This window comes from Scyliorhinus torazame, chromosome 17 (assembly GCF_047496885.1).
Source record: "Scyliorhinus torazame isolate Kashiwa2021f chromosome 17, sScyTor2.1, whole genome shotgun sequence".
NCBI classification, from domain to species: domain Eukaryota; kingdom Metazoa; phylum Chordata; class Chondrichthyes; order Carcharhiniformes; family Scyliorhinidae; genus Scyliorhinus; species Scyliorhinus torazame.
The window spans coordinates 118,878,257-118,900,050 of NC_092723.1; the positions used below are offsets into that span (position 1 = coordinate 118,878,257).

Here is a 21,794-nt window from a genome sequence, read left to right on the forward strand (position 1 = left end):
ACGGGGTGTTTAGTCGTAATGTTCCCTATTTGTATCGCTACAGATGCTGTGATGTGTCCTTGTTGTAAATGACCTGTAAAGCCGCTGAGTGTGATGGTGTCTGTTGTGGGCCACGTGTTTCGTTGAAGCATCGTGGAGGAATTGAGCATGGTGCGGTACCCTCCTGTGTCCCAAAGAAATTCTACGGGGTGTCCCCGGACTTTGCCTGCTACTACCGATCTACCGGACTTGTCCCAAAGGGTGTCGCAGACCCAAGTTGGGGAGCCCGAACACCGTCAGTCGGTGCCGTTCATGTCTGTGTTCGCTGAATGGCGCCAACACTGTGGATTGGCTGTACCCTATTCTTATTTAGGGTGCCTGTCTGTTGGTTTCTCTGCTGCTTTTGGGGCGCATTGCACTCTCGTGCATAGTGTCCTAATTGTCCACAATTGTAGCATTCCTGGGATTTAGGCAGCGGTGGGCTGTTCCCGCCGTCATTTACCCATGCGGGTTCTGGTGCGTCCTAACTGGATGCATGTCTGCCTGCTCTTCCTCTGGTTTTGCAAATGCAGTTTGCCTTGGACGGATTGTTCCCAAGCGCAGGACAATCTTTTCAAAACCCATTTCTCGTTGTGGGCCTCGTCTGAGGGGTTGTAATTTGCGCAAGCTCTCTGTCGTGCCTCTGTCGTATGAGAGACTAGGATTCGAGTCCATTTGGCCATATTATCCGCGGACAAATGGGCGCGGGCTAACTCTCCAAATACTGCTGTGAAATTTATCCACAAGCGTCCAGCAAACACTGTGGGGTGCTCTGTCTTCTTTGCCGCCACTTGTTTAGGCTTCTATGGGGTCTCCTCTGTTATAGCCGATCGCATCCAGGATCACTGTGCGCATTTCTTGGAGTGTGCCTCCTCCTACATTGTGGGTCGGGAAGGGCTGCCACGACTGAAAGGTCGAGGCTTAAAACTGTGAGTTTCACTTGTTCCTTTTCGTTCAGGCCATACATGGTAGCCTGCTGTTCAACTCTAGCGAAAAACTGGTGGGGGTCTGATGTGGGAAGGAACGGTGTAATTTTTCCACACGCGTCCTGTAATTGGGTCACGGTTAACGGGGTTGTATATAGGAAATCTGCGTTTCCTTCTGCTGCGGCCCTGCGGTGTCTGGTTACAGGGTTCAAGGGGGGGGGGGGGGCTGTTCTGCCTGTTCAGTCGGGGGTTGGGGCGCTTTCTTTTTTTGTGTTTTTTCTTGCGTGCATGTCCCATGTACGTATCTGTGGGTAGTCTCATTTAACTCCTGCCAATCGGGGACGTTTTCCTGGTCTAACTGGGGTCCAAACATACTTTGCAACCCATTCTGGACAGAAAGCAGAGATTGCAATTCTGCAATTCGCTTCTGGCACTTTGCGTGATCTACGGAGCTCTGCCTTTGTTCCATCGTGGAAGTGCGGAGCGCTCGTAGGGCTGCTTTTAAATCATTGACTATTTCTGCAATTGCTCTACCTGTTGCTCGGTTTCTTGTCTTACCAAGACCGCGCGTTGCATGTCCTGGTAGGCCTTGTCGTACTGGGTCTGAAACCTACTCAAATGGGCGAGACAAGACTGGTGTGCCCCCTTGGCATCATCCACCTCTATGTCCCTCGCTGCTAACTGTTCTCTTAACTCCTTATTCTCCTTCTCAAATTCGCTCCCATCTCCCTCACAATTTCTGTCTCTTTCCTCAATCTCTCTTCGGAGCATCCTAACCACCTCCTCTGTGCCTCGCAATTGTGCCAAGCAGGACACGATTGCCATCAGCTTTTGAGCTTTCCCCAAGCTCTTCTTATGAATCTCTGACAGGTTCTCCCACCAAGTATGTCCTATACTCCCGGGACTTGTTTCGTCATTAGTGCAGAATTCACTCCTTTCCCTTTGAGATATTTCCTGATCTCTTCTTCCCATATGGGACACTGTCCTACTCTACTGGTCGCTGCGACCTCAAATTCCTGGGGGTTCATAAGGCGTTCCATTGCCTTCATTGCCATTTTCTCTCTATCTCTGGGTTCTCCACTGAATTTGGAACAGGGGGTGATAAAGTGGTGATGTAAACACGGGTACGGCTTACGCTATTTTCCGGCCTACAAAACACCCAACAGTTTTACGCAACAAAATCTCTCAGGTTTACCTTATATCCCTGTTAGTACGCATGCATTAACACACTTCCGAATCTCGGAGGTTTGATCAGTATCATTCTCACACTTGTGGTTTTTCTGTTTCCAATTGGATTCCAATTCAAATTTGGGTTCTCTCGGAGTGACTAGGCCACTTCTAGGTCGAGTCCCGTCAGAGGTCGCCAGTAAATGTTGCTCTCTTTGGTTGGCTCTGAATATGGCGGTCAATATGGTCGCCTTCCTTAATTCTAATTACGTTTGCTCTAGAGTCGCCAGGTATCTTTCGATACCGCCACAAAGTTCAAAACCGAATACTGATCAAAGACTCGAAACACCAGTTAGTTAGTTCAAAGTCAATGCTTATTTATTTACACACACAGTTAAATATACTCATGGACAAAAATCTACAAACTAAACTATCACTACTGCTAAAGCCTATCCTTAGCTTTGGGCGCCCACTCAGTCAGAGGAAAAATGGCCATTGTTCGGTTCTGAGGCTGCTGGGGTCGAACTGGTACAGGGGAACAGCTGAGGTTCCCGTAACAGCCTCCCCGAACAGGCGCCGGAATGTGGCGACTAGGGGCTGTTCACAGTAACTTCATTTGAAGCCTACTTGTGACAATAAGCGATTTTCATTTTCATTTCATTTCATCTGTCTGGTAGCGGGCGCTGACCTTGGACTTACTTGCTTCTGGTGCAGTTGGTGGACAGGTATCTCCTCGGTGAGAGCCAGGTCCAAGAGAGCGATTCTCTCTTGGGGGCTCCTTCTTATACCCAAAGGGGCTTTGCGCTCTTTTGGGCGGGCCTTGAACTTGGCCCCAATCAATTGGGCCGTTTCTTGATCATTCCTATTGATTTCATCCAACAAAAGGGGTGGGTGCCCTGATGGCTGGGCGTGTCCTAGGTGGCCGTTGGCCTGCTTTGTTTTGTCAGCATTGTCCATTTTCCCTGCAATCTTTGCAAAGTGTCCATTTTGTAATCGGGAAGTGGCCACCCCAGATGGTTACACAGGGTTCGAGGCCCGTAGGTCCACCATCTTTGCTCCCGGGTCAGCTTCCCTTGCACCTTGCCTTTGTCCCTTCCTCTCCCATTTTCACTGCTTTCTGCTCTCCCGCAGTTCCACGCTGTAGCGCACAATGACTTACGAGAGAGACGAGTAGAGATGAAGTCGATGAGGCTTTATTAAGCGAGACTTGTCCCCAGCAGTTCAGCAACAGAATGGAGCAGCGGGGAGAAGCTCGGGTTCTTATACTCAGCCTTCAGGGCAGAGTCAGGAGTCAACAGCCAACCAGGACCCGGGATCTGTCAACCAATAGCATCACGGCTTCACAGTCCCACATGACCCCTAATACATACTACCACATTCACCCCTTGTTAAAAATGAACCCGGCGGGGTGGTGGTTCGCATGGTGGTAGGGGTTTACAAGGCTGGTCCTGGGAGGAAAACTTTGGGCATGTCATTACAGTTTTAGCCCTACACTGGGCTATGTACAAGGTTTGTGAAACTATTTACAATATTAGTAAGAGAAAATTTTTTTTGTTACAGTCCAACAACATTCTTGGTGTCACGCCGATGCCACGAGTCGAGCGGGCGGTCTGGTCTTCCTCGTCGATCACCTCAGCCCCGGTGGTGGTGCAGGTGCTTGTTCCGGCGTTGTCGTCTCCGGGAGCGTTTCGGTGTTTGTTCCTGTTTCACTCCTGGGCAGACACGGGAGGAGGACCGATCCTCCCGGGAAGGGGGCGGTCGTGGGGTGCGCCGGTGGCAGGGAGGGGATGATCGGTGTCGGGGGGATGTGTGTGTTGTCGGCGGGCGCCAGGTCTCGCAGGGAGACCGTGTCCTGTCGGCCGTCGGGGTACGCCACGTAGGCGTACTGCGGGTTCGCGTGGAGGAGGTGAACCCTCTCGACCAACGGGTCCGACTTGTCCGACTTTCGCCGTCGGGAAATCCTCATGTTTCCGGAGCAAGCTGGGTCCTGGGGCCGCCAGCCAGGTCGGCAGCGACGTTCCGGAGGAGGACTTCCTGGGGAAGACAAGGAGGCGCTCATGAGGCGTTTGGTTAGTGGTGGTACACAGCAGCGACCGGATGGAGTGGAGAGCGTCCGGGAGGACCTCCTGCCACCGGGATACTGGGAGATCCCTGGACCGTAGGGCCAGTAGGACGGTCTTCCAGACCGTGCCGTTCTCCCTCTCTACTTGCCCGTTCCCCCGGGGGTTGTAGCTGGTCATCCTGCTCGAGGCTATGCCCTTGCTGAGCAGGAACTGGTGCAGCTCGTCACTCATGAAGGAGGACCCCCTGTCGCTATGGATATATGCGGGGCAACCGAACAGTGTGAATATGGTGCCGAGGGCTTTAATGGCTGTGGCCGCTGTCATGTCGGGGCAGGGGATGGTGAAGGGGAAACGGGAGTACTCGTCCACCACGTTCAGGAAGTATGTGTTGCGGTCGGTGGAGGGGAGGGGCCCTTTGAAATCCAGACTGAGGCGTTCAAAGGGGCGGGAAGCCTTGATCAGGTGCACTCTATCCGGCCTGAATAAGTGCGGTTTGCACTCCGCGCAGATGTGGCAGTTCCTGGTGACAGTACGGACCTCCTCCATGGAGTAGGGGAGGTTGCGGGACTTTATAAAATGGTAGAACCGAGTGACCTCCGGGTGGCAGAGGTCCTTGTGGAGGGCTTGGAGACGGTCTATTTGTACGTTGGCACATGTGCCGCGGGATAGGGCATCGGACGGCTCGTTCAGCTTTCCGGGACGGTACAAGATCTCGTAGTTGAAGGTGGAGAGCTCGATCCTCCACCTTAAGATCTTGTCATTTTTAATTTTGCCCCACTGTGCATTATCGAACATGAAGGCTACCGACCGTTGGTCGGTGAGGAGAGTGAATCTCCTGCGGCTGAAGGCCTGGCGAGCCTCTGTCGACAGGGGGAAGGTAGTGGTCTGTATTAGCGGGCGGGCCTTGTCTGCAGACTGGGGGACCCACTGGGCGTAATATGAAAAGAACCCCAGGCAATGTTTCAGGGCTTTGGAGCAGTGGGGGAGGGGAAACTCCATGAGGGGGCGCATGCGTTCGGGGTCGGGGCCTATTATCCCATTGCGCACTACGTATCCCAGGATGGCCAACCGGTTTGTGCTAAAAACGCACTTTTCCTCGTTGTATGTGAGGTTCAAGGCGTTAGCGGTCTGGAGGAATTTTTGGAGGTTGGTGTCGTGGTCCTGCTGATCGTGGCTGCAGATGGTTACGTTGTCGAGATACGGGAACGTGGCCTGCAACCCGTGCTGGTCAACCATTCGGTCCATCTCCCGTTGGAAGACCGAGACCCCGTTCGTGACACCAAATGGGACCCTTAGGAAGTGGTATAGACGCCCGTCTGCCTAGAAGGCTGTGTACTTGCGGTCACCTGGGCGGATGGGGAGCTGGTGGTAGGCGGACTTGAGGTCCACGGTGGAGAAAACCATATACTGGGCAATCCGATTTACCATGTCGGATATGCGGGGGAGAGGGTACGCATCTAGCTGTGTGTACATGTTGATGGTCTGGCTATAGTCTATGACCATCCTTTGCTTTTCCCCGGTCTTTACTACTACCACCTGGGCTCTCCAGGGACTATTGCTGGCCTGGATTATGCCTTCCTTCAGCAACCGCTGGACTTCAGACCGAATAAATATCCGGTCCTGGGCGCTGTACCGTCTGCTCCTAGTGGCGACGGGTTTGCAATCCGGGGTGAGGTTTGCAAACAAGGACGGCGGTTCAACCTTGAGAGTTGCGAGGCTGCAGATAGTGAGTGGGTGTATTGTGCCGCCGAATTGAAATGTTAGGCTCTGCAGGTTACACTGGAAATCTAATCCCAGTAATGTGGGCGCGCAGAGTTGGGGAAGGACGTAGAGCCTGTAGTTTTTAAACTCCCTCCCTTGCACCGTTAGGTTCGCGATGCAGAACCCTTTGATCTCTATGGAGTGGGATCCTGCAGCTAGGGAAATCTTTTGCGTACTTGGATGGATGGTCAGGAAACAGCGTCTTACCGTGTCGGGGTGAATGAAACTTTCGGTGCTCCCGGAGTCGACCAGGCATGATGTCTCGTGTCCGTTGATCAGCACCGTTGTTGTTGTCGTCTGGAGCGTCCGGGGCCATGATTGATCCAGCGTCACCGAAGCCAGTCGTGGTCGTAGTGTCTCGGCGTCTTCTTCGGACCCCGTGGAGCCGTCGATGCTGGGGTCCTTTGTTGTCATCCAAGATGGCGGCGTCCATGAATCGCACGCGGCCGGGGGTGGACAAAATGGCCGCCCCCATGGATCGCACGTGGTCGGGGGTGGACAAAATGGCCGCCCCCATGAATCGCACGTGGCTGGGGAGTCACAAGATGGCGGCGCCCATCCTCCCCTCGTGGTGCCCGGGACCCAAAATGGCAGCGCCCGCGGGTCCCACATGGGGCGCTGGGGGGGTTGGGGAGTGTTTGGGATGCGCTGGGCTCGTTCTTCTCCGGGGTTTGTGGCGACCCCCCGGGACCGGCACACAGTCGCGTAATGGCCCTTCTTGCCGCAGCTTTTGCAAATAGATGCGCGGGCCGGGCAGCGCTGCCGGGGGTGTTCCGCTTGCCCGCAGAAATAGCAGCGGGCCCCCCCCGGGATGATCTGGCGCTTTAACCACGCAAGCCGGTGAGGGAGGGGGGGGGGGTTTGTCGCGATGGGGGTCCACGGAGCCCAAGGGGCTGCCGTGCGGTCGGGGCCATAGGCGCGGGCGTTTTGCGAGGCCACATCTAGGGAAGCTGCAATGGCCCGTGCCTCTGAGAGTCCTAGCGACTCTCTTTCTAAAAGTCTTTGGCGGATTTGGGGAGAGTTCACACCTGCCACAAACGCATCGCGAATTAGCATGTCCGTGTGTTCAATCGCGTTCACCGGCGGGCAGCTGCAGCCCCGTCCCAAAATTAGCAGCGCGGCGTAGAATTCCTCTAACGATTCTCCGGGACTTTGCCGTCTCGTTGCGAGTTGGTAGCGTGCGTAGACCTGGTTCACGGGGCGAACGTAGATGCTCTTCAGTGCTGCGAGCGTCGTCGGGAAATCCTCTGCGTCTTCTATGAGAGGGTAAATTTCCGGGCTTACCCTCGAATGCAGGACCTGCATTTTCTGGTCTTCTGTGATCCGGCCGGGGGCCGTTCGGAGGAAGCCTTCAAAACAAGCTTGCCAGTGTTTAAAAACTGCTGCCGAGTTCGCTGCTTGGGGGCTGATCCGCAGGCATTCCGGGGCGATCCGGAGCTCCATAGTCCTTTAAGCTCGCTTCATAAATTGTAGCGCACAATGACTTACGAGAGAGACGAGTAGAGATGAAGTCGATGAGGCTTTATTAAGCGAGACTTGTCTCCAGCCATTCAGCAACAGAATGGAGCGGCGGGGAGAAGGTCGGGTTCTTATACTCCGGGCGGAGCCAGGAGTCAATAGCCATCCAGGACCCGGGATCTGTCAGCCAATAGCATCACGGCTTCACAGTCCCACATGACCCCTAATACATACTACCACACACGCAGCTCTGCCCGTTCCTCAGCACCTCCGTGGCCGTCTTTCCAGCGCTCCGCAGTCCCGCAAAACCGGGGAACCAGGTCCTCAAATCCCGCCGGAGTGAGAGCTACCAAATCTGCGGCTCACTCACTCATCGCCGCCACCCATGTTGTGCAACTTTTAAATGTTTTCTAGCCAATTCCCCTGCTCTATTTAATCGTTCCCTAAAATTTGACACGTAATAATGTAAGTTCCGATTTCTCACTCACCAATTTTTCCTTAATCAATTTATGTGGTCCTCTTACCTCATGACCAAAAATTAGTTCAAAAGGACTGAATTTGGTTGACTCATTAGGTGCATCCCTAATTGCAAACAGTACGAATGGAATTCCTTTATCCCAATCCTCTGGATAATCTTGACACTAAGCCCTCAACATTGATGCCACCTTTCTAATGCTTCCTGTGATTCTGGATGATACACAGTTGATTTAAATTGTTTTATTCCTAAGCTATCCATGACTTCTTTGAATAACTTTGAGGTAAAATTTGACCTTGATCTGATTGTATTTCTGTGGGTAGTCCATATCGAGTAAAGAATTTAAGTAACTCCTCCACAATCTTTTTAGTTGCAATATTACGTACTGGAATGGCCTCTGGAAACCTAGTATAATCATTATAGTCAAAAGATATTGATTCCCACTTTCGTTTTAGGAAGCGGTCCTACGCAATCAATTAGGACCCTTGTAAAAGGTTCCTCAAATGCTGGAATGGGTATTAAGGGCGCTGGTTTTATCACTGCTTGAGATTTCCCTATCAGTTGACATGTGTGACATGATTGACAAAATTTAACTACATCTTTATGTAGTCCAGACCAATAAAAATGTTTTTGGTATTTTAGCTTGAGTTTTCCTTACTCCCAAATGACCTCCCACTGGTACCTCACGTGCAACTCGCAACACCTCCTTTCTATACCCTGTCGGCAATACTACTTGATGAACTTCTGCCCACTTTTCATCCGCCTGCATATGTAAAGGTCTCCATTTTCTCATCAAGACATCACTTTTACGGTAATAACACTCTGGTATACACTCAGATTCCTCTTCCGTGTATGCTTTCCGATACATCCGGTTTATTTCTACATCTTGCTGTTGTAACTCTGCCAATTTTCCTGAACTAAAAATATCTGCCTCATCCTCCACCTGTTCTTGGTCATTTTCAATGATCTGATCAAAAATTGTTTCTAATAATTGCACTTCAACTTTATCTTCATTCTTTGATTTTTCCTCTAGTCTTAACCTGTGACTTTGCGACCTTGTTACTACACAATCTGGAAAAATCCCAGGATACTCGGCCTTCAACACTTCAGTTGAATGATTTTCCACTGGCTTATCAACTACAGTAGGCATCACTCCCACCTGCCATCCAGCTATATCATTACCCAAGATAAACTATATTTCTGGACAAGTTCGTTTCTCTATTACTTCTAATCCCACTTCACCACTCTTCACTGGACTTTCCAACCTTACCTTATATAATGGAACACTACTCCTCTCACCCTGAATTCCACATATTACCACCTTTTCTGGCAACATTCTTCCTAAACTACATAACTCCTCACCTGTTACCATTAAAGATTGACTAGCTCCCGTATCTCTTAAAATTGTGACTGCTTTACCTGCTCCTCCTGATACACATGAGTAAACTTTCCCCACACAAGTAAATTCTTTAAAGAGATCTGGCACCTTCTTATCAATCACCTCTTGATCAGGCCGTACAATCTTTTTCACCTCCTTCGCTTCATTTGGGCTTTCCTTTACCACTTTAAGAAACCTCACTGTCTTATCCTGTTTTACCACATCAGCCTTCCCACCACCAACACTGTGACTTTACATGGCCTAGTTTATTACAGTGAAAACATTTGAAACTTCTCATGTCTCTTCCACCCTCCTGGATTCCTTTTTTAATCTGAGGCACACTCTCCTTATTATCTCCCATCAGGTCACCTTTGCCTCTCCACTTGAGTATTTCTCATGTCCCTAGTTTCTATCCCTCACAGGCTGAAACTGATGTCAGAAACCAAGCTTTGATTTATGAACTAATTCATAATCATCTGCAATTTCTGCTGCTAACCTCGCAGTTTTAACCCTCAGCTCTTCCACCTGAGTTCTCCCTACATCAGGAATTGAATTTTTAAACTCCTTCAAAAGTATAATTTCTCTGAGAGCTTCATACGTTTGGTCTATTTTCAAAGCCCTTATCCACCAATCAAAATTACACTGTTTGATCCTTTCAAACGCCATGCATGTTTGACCAAATTCTTTCCTTAAATTTCTAAACCTTTGTCTGTAGGCTTCAGGCACTAGTTCATATGCACCTAAGATGGATTTTTTTCACCTCCTCATATGTCCCAGATACCTCCTCCGGTAGTGATGCAAACATTTCACTCGCCCTACCTACCAGCTTTGTTTGAATCAGTAATACCCACATGTCATACAGCCATTTCATTTGTTTAGCTACCTTCTCAAATGAAATGAAAAAGGCTTCTACCTCCTTCTCATCAAACCTTGGCACTGTGTGGACATATTTAAATAGATCCCCACCAAGCCTTCGACTATGACGCTCTTTCTCACTGTCCTCCAACTGTACATTTCCTTTTACATCCACCAATTTTACCTGACTGTCATGTTTCATGGCCATTTTCTGAAGTTCAAACTCTCTCTCTTTACCTTTTTCCCTGATCTGTATCTCCCTTTCTCTTTCTTTTTGTTCTGCTAGGACTATTTTTTTTTGTTTTCCTTTCCTCTCTCTCTTTTTCTTTTTCCTCTTTATCTTTCTTTTTCCTCTATCTCTCTTTCGTATTCAAGCTGCTTTAATTTTTTCTCATGTTCCATTTGTTTAATTTATAACTGAATTTTTGCCATTTCCAATGAGTCAAACTGTATCTCAGGCAATTTTAAATGCTTAGCCACCGCCATAATTACCTCATCTTTTCATATTTTGTCAGGTAATGTTAACTGCAATGTTTTTGCCAACTCTAAAAGCCTGTTTTTAGTCTCTGTCCCCCAAAGACTTCAGAGCCTCTCAAAAAGCCATTATACACTCCCTACTTTAACTGAAATACCACACCTGAAAAACAACCACCATATGCTCACCCTCACTGTCTTTAAATTCACTAAGCCAATCCAATAGATAGACTTTTATCCCGGTCGAGCCCCCAATTTGTTATGGGCCAGGGTTTAGAGAACTCCAAAGTATACCATGGAGATCACCTGACCCACGACTTTGACTAGATTGTGGCATGGGGAGCACACGGCCCACTCTACAGGTGTGGTGCAGCAGAAATTTAAAAGTAATTTATAAAGCAAAACAATGGTTATTCTATGAACTCAGTTAACCTTTTTAGAACATACAATGAACGTCTTAGCACCCATCAATTCAAATACACCCCCCGCCAAAGAATATAACACTCTAAGTAATCCTTAAACGTTCCTTTTAACATCCATAAGAGAAAAATAATTTTTACAGAAGCACATCAGGTTTAAATTCTCTACTGAAAGCAGTTATCACTCTGAATTCACCAAATGATCTAAGATGGTCTTTAGATTGCAGAGAGATCAAAATTACACCTTCTTTGGCTGGCTTCAGCTCCCACACTAAAACGAAACCAAAACGCACAGACACACCCAAGCTTTTCCTCAAAGCGAAACTAAAAAGCAGAGCCAGAGCTCAGCTCCACCCACACTCTGACATCAGTGCAGCCACTTCAGCAGACAAACATTTCTTAAAGTGACATTCCCATGACACTCATCTATTCATGTACTCTCTTTGTCTGCCTTATCCCCTTTTTTGTTCACCTCTGTTCTTTCTATATTTAATTTTGTACAGCCTGTACAGTATTATGAACCTTACAATTGTCATAAGCTTCATTTTGCTGTCTCATTTTGGCCTGCATTTCTTTAGTTGCGCAGGACGATTCAGCTTTGGATTCTTTGCCATCCACCCTCATGAGTAATGTAACTCCTTGTTATGTGAACGGTTTCTGTTCTGAACCCTATGTATAGTTCAACTACTGTTTGGCCTTCAATTTTTGATTCCAATTTACTGGGGTCAGAGCGCTTCCAACTTCTCCAGTTAATTATTTATGCTTGATTGTACTTTGTCCTTTTCCATAACTTTCATAAACCTGATGTTACGGCGAAATGCTCTCCCTTTGGGAGAGACATACTCCAATTCGTTCCCCAGAGCTCCAGTACAGCTTCCTTCCTTATTGGGCCAGGGCATAAAGGAAGTCTTCTTGTCTATATTTCTCCTCTTTGGCCTTTACTATGCCAATCCATATTAGGATAATGGAAGTCCCACATTAATCAATAATGACTAGTATTTGCATCTTTTGGTAATCTGCCTGTATAGTTGCTCCTCTATGCCCTCCTATTATTTGGTGGCCATGGCATACATTCAGTAGCATAGCACTGTATTGTTTCTGAATTATAACCAGAGACATGGGGCAAGATTCCCTGGCCTCCCTGCAGCGTGTTTCTCGACGGTGAGAGGCAGCCCAGACTGGCAGAAGGATCTTCTAGCCTTGTCGCTGTCAATCGGATTTCTCATCAAATCCACCCCATGGCGCCAGAAACCCACGGCGGGGTGCGCCATCGGCGGGACTGGAAGATCCCACCAGTGTGAACATCCGGAAAATCTTGCCCGTTACCTTTGGCCGCTCAGCCACATCAGCCCCATCCAATGCCATAACAGTTTATTGGATCAATACCAGCATCCCCTCGAATTTTCCTTCTCTACCTTTCCTGAATAATCTGCTGCCAGGAAATTTCAAGTTCCCAATCCTCTCTTATTATAAGCCAGGTCTCTGATCTTACCACCACATCACAGTCTGATGTGGCACCTTGTACCTACAGCTCATCTACCTTATTTATCAGGATTTACATGTCTGCAATCCCCAAACCCATCTATTATCGAGAAAAACAGCCACTCTGGAACCTGTCAGGTTCAAGTAAGTAAAACATTTTCATTTGAGCATGCCCGGGAGAACCCCCAAGTCTTCCAAGGGAAACGTCTTGAAATCATATAGTTTCCAAGACCATTTTAGAATTTTTACTTCCAAGTATGACTGCCGGACCATTTGTTAATGACTGCACGATCTTGTTGAATTGCTACTAATAGCTAGAGGATCTTGTTAAGAGTCATTAATGGCTGGGTTATTCTAATACATCCTTGACCTACTGAGTTTATTTGACCTATTCAAATGAAACAACACATAAAGAACATAAGAACATAAGAACTAGGAGCAGGAGTAGGCCATCTGGCCCCTCGAGCCTGCTCCACCATTCAATGAGATCATGGTTGATCTTTTGTGGACTCAGCTCCACCTTCCGGCCCGAACACCATAACGCTTAATCCCTTTATTCTTCAAAAAACGATCTATCTTTATCTTAAAAACATTTAATGAAGGAGCCTCTACTGCTTCACTGGGCAAGGAATTCCATAGGAGCCTCTACTGCTTCACTGGGCAAGGAATTCACAACCCTTTGGGTGAAGAAGTTCCTCCTAAACTCAGTCCTAAATCTACTTCCCCTTATTTTGAGGCTATGTCCCCTAGTTCTGCTTTCACCCGCCAGTGGAAACAACCTTCCCACATCTATCCTATCTATTCCCTTCATAATTTTATATGTTTCTATAAGATCCCCCCTCATTCTTCTAAATTCCAATGAGTACAGTCCCAGTCTACTCAACCTCTCCTTGTAATCCAACCCCTTCAGCTCTGGGATTAACCTAGTGAATCTCCTCTGCACACCCTCCAGTGCCAGTACGTCCTTTCTCAAGTAAGGAGACCAAAACTGAACACAATACTCCAGGTGTGGCCTCACTAACACCTTATACAATTGCAGCATAACCTCCCTAGTCTTAAACTCCATCCCTCTAGCAATGAAGGATAAAATTCCATTTGCCTTCTTAATCACCTGTTGCACCTGTAAACCAACTTTTTGCGACTAATGCACTAGCACACTCAGGTCTCTCTGCACAGCAGCATGTTTTAATATTTTATCATTTAAATAATAATCCCTTTTGCTGTTATTCCTACCAAAATGGATAACCTCACATTTGTATTCCATCTGCCAGACCCTAGCCCATTCACTTGGCCTATCCAAATCCTTCTGCAGACTTCCAGTATCCTCTGCACTTTTTGCTTTACCACTCATCTTAGTGTCGTCTGCAAACTTGGACACATTGCCCTTGGTCCCCAACTCCAAATCATCTGTGTAAATTGTGAACAATTGTGGGCCCAACACTGATCCCTGAGGGACACCACTAGCTACTGATTGCCAACCAGAGAAACACCCATTAATCCCCACTCTTTGCTTTCTATTAATTAACCAATCCTCTATCCATCCTACTACTTTCCCCTTAATGCCATGCATCTTTATCTTATGCAGCAACCTTTTGTGTGGCACCTTGTCAAAGGCTTTCTGGAAATCCAGATATACCACATCCATTGGCTCCCCGTTATCTACTGCACTGGTAATGTCCTCAAAAAATTCCACTAAATTAGTTAGGCACGACCTGCCCTTTATGAACCCATGCTGCGTCTGCCCAATGGGACAATTTCCATCCAGATGCCTCGCTATTTCTTCCTTGATGATAGATTCCAGCATCTTCCCTTCTACCGAAGTTAAGCTCACTGGCCTATAATTACCCGCTTTCTGCCTACCGCCTTTTTTAAACAGTGGTGTCACGTTTGCTAATTTCCAATCCGCCGGGACCACCCCAGAGTCTAGTGAATTTTGGGAAATTATCACTAGTGCATTTGCAATTTCCCTAGCCATCTCTTTTAGCACTGTGGGATGCATTCCATCAGGGCTAGGAGACTTGTCTACTTTTAGCCCCATTAGCTTGCCCATCACTACCTCCTTAGTGATAACAATCCTCTCAAGGTCCTCACCTGTCATAGCCTCATTTCCATCAGTCACTGGCATGTTATTTGTGTCTTCCACTGTGAAGACTGATCCAAAAAATCTGTTCAGTTCCTCAGCCATTTCCTCATCCCCTATTATTAAATCTCCCTTCTCATCCTCTAAAGGACCAATATTTACCTTAGCCACTCTTTTTTGTTTTATATATTTGTAGAAACTTTTACTATCTGTTTTTATATTCTGAGCAAGTTTACTCTCATAATCTATCTTACTCTTCTTTATAGCTTTTTTAGTAGCTTTCTGTCGCCCCGTAAAGATTTCCCAGTCCTCTTTCCTTAGATATCCACGGTCGATTTTCCCTCCTTCTACCATCCTTCCTTTTTGTTGGTATAAACCTTTGCTGAGCACTGTGAAAAATTGCTTGGAAGGTTCTCCACTGTTCCTCAACTGTTTCACCATAAAGTCTTTGCTCCCAGTCTACCGTAGCTAGTTCTTCTCTCATCCCATTGTAATCTCCTTTGTTTAAGCACAAAACACTAGTGTTTGATTTTACCTTCTCACCCTCCATCTGTATTTTAAATTCCACCATATTGTGATCGCTCCTTCCGCGAGGACCCCTAACTATGAGATCATTAATCAATCCTGTCTCATTACACAGGACCAGATCTAGGACCGCTTGTTCCCTCGTAGGTTCCATTACATACTGTTCTAGGAAACTATCGCGGACACATTCTATAAACTCCTCCTCAAGGCTGCCTTGACCGACCTGGTTAAACCAATCGACATGTAGATTAGAATCCCCATGATATCTGCTGTACCATTTCTACATGCATCAGTTATTTCTTTGTTTATTGCCTGCCCCACCATAATGTTACTATTTGGTGGCCTATGGACTACTCCTATCAGTGACTTTTTTGCCTTACTATTCCTGATTTCCACCCAAATGGATTCAACCTGATCCTCCATAGCACCGATGTCATCCCTTACTATTGCCCGGATGTCATCCTTAATTAACAGAGCTACAGCACCTCCCTTACCATCGACTCTGTCCTTCCGAATAGTTTGATACCCTTGGATATTTAACTCCCAGTCATGACCATCGTTTTACCATGTTTCAGTAGTGGCCACTAAATCATAGTAAGTCTCGATGATTTGCGCCATCAACTCATTTACCTTATTCCGAATACTACGGGCATTCAGGTAAAGTACACTTATGTTGTTTTTTTTACCTCTGTTCTGAATCTCAGATATTACCTGATCTTTTGGCTTGAACCCCTCCATCCTGTCTGGAATTGAATTCCCTTTAGTGTTTGAACAGGCTGTGGACAGTTCCAGAATGTCAAGTATCCCATCAAGAAGGTTGGTGATAAGAAGATTGCAGGGGGTAACCTATTGACAAAGCCAGAAAGTTGTCGAAACTCATCGGGAATGGAGGAGATGGACCCAGCTTTGTCTAGGGCTGCTCATCACGGTGGAAACTCTGACTGAGGTGATGATACAGGAATTTGAAAAACAGTTTGCGAAGCATTTTGAGGAGCAGGGCAGAGTGATGCTGGAAACCCCTGAAGCAGTCAATTGAGGAGGCACTTGGCCCGATCCAGAAGAAGCTGGAGAAAACCTCGGAGGCGGTGAAAGAGCATGGAGAGGTGCATGGGTGTGGAGGCAGCCTTGTTGCAGCATGGGGATTGCATCACCTCGTTGGAAGCTGAGATGTTGCCCGTGGAGGAGAGGGACAAGATTCTGAGGGCAAAGGTGGATGACTTGGAGAACAGGTTGAGGAGACAGAACCTCAGAATCGTGGGGTTGCCGGAGGGGGTGTAGGGCCCGAAGCCGACTGAGTACTTTTCTCAGATGTTTGCCAAGCTTTTGGGGGGGGTTTGTCCACTTCCAGAGTTGGGCCGGGCCCACCGAGTACTCAGGCGGAAGCCTCGGATGAATAAGCCACCGTAGGCGGTGATTATTGGATTCCACAGCTTCCAGGAGAAGGAGCGGTTTCTACAATGGGCCAAAGTGAATCGGGGCTAACAATGGGAAGGAAGCATTATCAGGGATATACCAAGGTGTTGGAGCGTAGTTGGCGAAGAGGAATGTGGCTTTTAATAAGGCAAAGTTAGCGCTCTTCAGAAGTGGAGTCAGGTTTTGAGTGGTACACCCGGCGAGGCTGAGAATGACTTTTCGATCGGAGGGTCATTTTTTCAATACTTCGGAAGAGGCAGAAGCTTTTGTTCAAGGACCACGGAGTTGGACTTGATTAAATGGATTTGATTGGCACTTTAATGGAAACGATTGGGAGGGGTTTGTTTGAGAGGTGTTCCAGTTTGTGTCTGTTGGATGTTTGGGATTGAGGGGGCTTCGGTTGTTGGTGGGTAGTGATCAGCACAATGGAATGGGGAATATATGGTCAACTGGGCGAGCTTAAGTAGGTTTTGATTGCTCATCCATAGCCAGAGGTATTATTTTTCTTTGTTCTTTGAGCATGTATCCTGGGTTGGGGGGTTACCTTTGCTAGCAGTAAAGTTTCAGCTAGGGAATGGGAGTGAGGTAGGGGGTGAGGCTGCGGCTTGTTGGACTTGCTTGAGCAAGGCCCAGCTTATTTGTTTGGGGGGGGGAGTTGGGGGGCCGGGGGTGGGGGGGGGGAGGGGGGGGGGAGGAGGGAGTTGTTTTTCTCCAAAGCTTTTTCCAGGGTTCTGGGAGGAGGGAGATCTCTTTGGGATTAAGGGCTTGGAAGTGTGTCGTCCTAAGGGTGGGATTGGTGGCTTTCTAGGGTAGATCTTGGCCTGAGGCCGGGCAGAGGTGGCGGCCTTTATCTTTTATCTTTGGGAATTGGTCACAGTCAGTGGGTCGGCGGGCGGAGGGAGGTGGTCGAGAGTTGATTATTTTTTCTTCAAAGGATGGGATTTGGAAATGGCATTTTGTTTATATGGATTTGTTTAGTTTGTGTTTTATAAAATGAAAAGTTTAATAAAAATATATATTTTTAAATTAATATATATTGTGTATATGTTTTAATACCAATCCTAACGGTCCCATTTCACCATCCTACCTGCTTCTGTCTGATCCCTCCTATTTCTGAACTATGCTATACGTTAGTGCTATTCGCTGCCCTCAGTCCTCTGCACTCCTGGGTTCTCCTCTCGAACAGCCGGATGCCCATCCCGAAATATCTCAAGACTGTTATTTTGTTGATTCTTGTTCCTTCTGACGCCCCCTTTCAGCTCCTCCCCCCCCCCCCCCCCCATTCATGAGCCCCCCAACCTTCCGGAAGCCCCTTCATACCTGCCCTTCACCACCCTACCCATCCTCGTCCCTTCTTTCCTGAGAATGGTACTCCTCAGGCCCAGGGTCTTGGCAGGGCCACGCTGGCACCCGAGCACAATGGCGTTGTCATCCTGGCAGTGCCGTGACACCTGGTCCACATTTGTGTGGACCAATACTAATCGGCGCCTGTGTGACCTCTCACTGGGGAGCCGGTTAGATCACAGGAGGCCGTTTGAGAGGGGATCCTTCCCATTAATGGGACGGAGATTGACCTTAATTAGTGATTTATTGGTTTCTTGCCACATCGCAGTGGGATCTGGATCTCGCCAATGGGATCGGGCCGGTTAGTTCGGAAACCAATCGCCGCCCAGCACAGTTCCTGATTTCAGCTTCTCCCCGTGATCTAACCGGCTCACGGGGATTCGTGCCTGTCGCGACTTGGCCGTTAAATTGTGCCCAGAGACACTCAATTGTTTTTCCTGGTTTTATATAATGAAGTTGCGTGGATTTCCTCCGGGTGCTCTGGCTTCCTCCCACAGTCCAAAAATGTGTGGGTTAGGTGGATTGGCCATGTTAAATTGTCCTTTAATGCCCAAAGGTTAAGTGGGTTATGGGGTTACCGGGATAGGTAGGGGAATGGGTAATGGCCTCCTTCTGCACTTGCGGGATTTTATGAAGTAAACCAGCCGCCCTCTGGCTCTGCTTTATTGTGACTGACGCTCCCTATAAATACACCCAGTGCCCAGCTCAGGCTCCCAGTAGCCGATCCCTGACCATCTCTCAGGATGACTGTCCTTTTCCCAGAGAGTCTGGGGGGGATCCGGGCCGCTCTGTCCGACCAGACCTGGATCCTTCTCCTGACTTTCCTGCTCCTGCTGGCTTGGTAAGTGTCTGATTGATTTCTTTCTGCCTTTCCCGCCTCGAGCGATGGGAGAAAATAGTCCCAAAGCTGAACTCAGTTCAGTGTTTGGCTGAGGAAAGTTCCCAGCGTTTGTGTTTGTTTGTAACTGTTGGGGGCTCCTCAGTCTCTGCCCCCCCCCGCCCCCTGCAATCCCCACAGAGCGGAGCTGGGAGCTGAGCCGGGGGCGGTGCTGGAGAATCGCTGCTGATTCCGGGACATTTCCGCCTCCTCCTGCCCCCTGACCGCGGATCCCAACAAATCCGCCTGATGGGGGAGGGTCTCTGAGTTTATGCAGGGGTTTCCCAGGATGGAGGTCCATCGCAGTGGAATTTTCAGAGGAAGTAAGAGTTAATGTTAATGGGATTGGGGGGGGGGGGAAGAATTGTCAACACTGCAGATTCACATCGGTTCCCCGGAGACAGACCCGTTCACGTGAAACTTTGCATAAAATGTTAATCTGGGTATAAAAAACTAACCGAATGTAGAAAATGTACAGAAAATGAATGTATCATTGACAGCTTTTTGGTGGAGTGGGGGATTGAACCACGAAAGGTATTTTCATGCATAACCTTTCCTAACAAGAGTTGTTGCAGAAAATGTCAAGTAATTCCTGGAGGGTTTAAGTAACCGCTTTGCAAATCGCTTTTTATTGGCTTGGATGGTATGAGGTTTGAAGAGGACCTTTTAAACATCGGAGATTTTCTGCGACACTTTTCTTTGTCAAGACTTCATCACGCTTATCAGCATTTACTCCAGAAGTTCCGGGGCTCTCACTTAGAAAAAAGTTGATGTTACATCTTATTGGACACCTTTTACAGTCCCCAGGCCATTGATATCCTCCATAATTGTACGGGGGGGGGGGGGGGGGAATATGAGATGTAGCAATAGCCGCAGCAGGAGGGCGAGGTGAACTTCTTGACAGCCCCGCCACCCCTTCATTTCTTGCCACTTTGTCTCATCCTCTCTCATTTTTGTTCCATAGAATCCCTACAGTACAGAAAGAGGCCATTTGGTCCATCGAGTCTGCACCAACCCTCCAAAAGAGCATCTTACCTGGTCCCACTCCCCTGTAACCCCACCTAAATTTTATATCTTAGGACACAAGGGGCGACATTCTCCGACCCCCTGCCGGGTCGGAGAATCGCCGGGGGTTGGCGTGAATCCCGCCCCCGCCGGTTGCCGAAGTCTCGGGCACCGGACATTCGGCGGGGGCGGGAATTGCGCCGCGCCGGTTGGCGGGCCCCCCCGCTCGATTCTCCGGCCCGGATGGGCCGAAGTCCCGCCGCTAAAATGCCTGTCCCGCCGGCGTAAATTAAATCACCTACCTTACCGGCGGGACAAGGCGGCGTGGGCGGCCTCCGGGGTCCTGGGCGGGGCGCGGGGCGATCTGACCCCGGGGGGTGCCCCCACGGTGGCCTGGCCCGCGATCGGGGCCCACCGATCCGCGGACGGGCCTGTGCCGTGGGGGCACTCTTTCCCTTCCGCCTCCGCCACGGTCTACACCATGGCGGAGGCGGAAGGGACTCCCTCCACTGCGCATGCGTGGGAAACTGCGGCCGCTGACGCTCCCGCGCATGCGCCGCCCGGAGATGTCATTTCCGCACCAGCTGGTGGGGCACCAAAGGCCGTTTCCGCCAGCTGGCGGGGCGGAAATTCGTCCGGCGTCGGCCTAGCCCCTCAATGTTGGGGCTCGGCCCCCAAAGATGCGGAGCATTCCGCACCTTTGGGGCGGCGCGATGCCCGTCTGGCGCCGTTTTGGGTGCCAGTCGGCGGACATCGCGCCGTTTTGGGAGAATTTCGCCCTAAGGGTCAATTTAGCACAGCCAATCCTGCACGTCTTTGGACTGTGGGAGGAAACCGAAGCACCCGGAGGAAACCCACGCAGACACGGGGAGAAAGTACAGACTGCACACAAGCCGTAATCGAACCTGGGTCACTGGCGCTGTGAGGCCGCAGTGCTGACCATTGTGCATATTAAAGCAGCAAATGACCCTGAGCGAATTGCCTCAAATATTATGGAATGCATAGAAAATTGATCAATGGCAAAACGGCGAACAATGGCCAATAAGCTTTACCCAATAGGAGGAAGAAAGCCAGTGAAATTCCTCCATATTGTCTTGCCTGTCTGTCAATTGTTGTTATGCTTTGCCAATCAGCAGAGGGCGGAGTGCGGAAAATACAATTTCTGATATAACAGAAAAAGCTTTAACATGTACTTTTAAAATTCTGGAAGCCTCACTCCCACCTCCTTTCCTCCCTCTGACCCCATTCTCTGGGATGATCTGCCTTTTGGCCTTCCTCTCCTCTTCTGATTGGCCTCAGCGTAATCTTCAAGAACAGTGTTGTGTTATGTAATTTGGAATAACACAAGCTGCCACTTGATGCAGTTTTGAGTAAAAGACGCTCCAGACTTTGAAGTGAGTTCAATGTGTTTTATTGAACTATTAGCACAGTTCTCAATGAGTTCGACTCTCTGCTAATCTAAATGTAGTAACTCAGTCTAACTGAACCAGCCTTGCTCTAAGCCACGTGTGGGGTGTGATGCTGAGGATACACCCTGTCTCACTCTGTTGGTCTGTGGAAAGAGGCAGGGTGTGAGTGCCTCATCCCTTTTATAGTGAGATACCACCCCTGAGTGTCCTGACTGCTCATTGGCCGTGTCCTATTCTATGTGTTCATTAGCTGCATGTTTGCATATCATGACAAACAGTATCAGCCTTGTGCACCCTGCAGTTCTTTCATCCCAGTATTAACATTTACCAGCCCGTGCCAGGATTATGTTCTGCACAATTATTTGAACAGCGAGTTTCTCCCATCCAGTTTCTTATCAGTCACGCACTGCCCTGACTAGTGATTTGGAGTTTGTTATCCATATTGCATAATCTTGTCTTTCTGTTAGCTCAGATTTTTCTGCAAAAGTAATACTGGTGACGAACATTGTAAGTGAAGGGGGTGAGGGGCTGATGCACTAAGCGTCAAGAACCACAAAGACATGTGAGACTTTAACTAAGGCTTTAATACACTACATAGGAAGCTTACCCGACACAGACGACCCCAGACAAAATGGGTCCGGTCTCAGAAGTTGGGTCTTATACTT

The 21,794-nt window shown here is 48.6% G+C and overlaps 1 protein-coding gene across 2 annotated transcripts in view; it reads left to right on the forward strand.

The window, feature by feature from the left end:
• The first annotated feature begins 18,480 nt into the window (after positions 1–18,480).
• Positions 18,481–21,794, forward strand: part of LOC140394108 (cytochrome P450 3A21-like) — a 49,340-nt gene continuing 46,026 nt past the window's right edge. The window contains exon 1 of one of the 2 annotated variants that reach the window (XM_072480956.1): positions 18,481–18,679. In XM_072480956.1, coding sequence (XP_072337057.1) covers positions 18,582–18,679 — 98 coding nt within the window. In that variant the 5' untranslated portion in view covers positions 18,481–18,581. Of the gene's footprint in view, positions 18,680–18,913; positions 19,039–21,794 lie in introns of those variants that run through there. The other variant, XM_072480957.1, reaches the window with a different exon arrangement.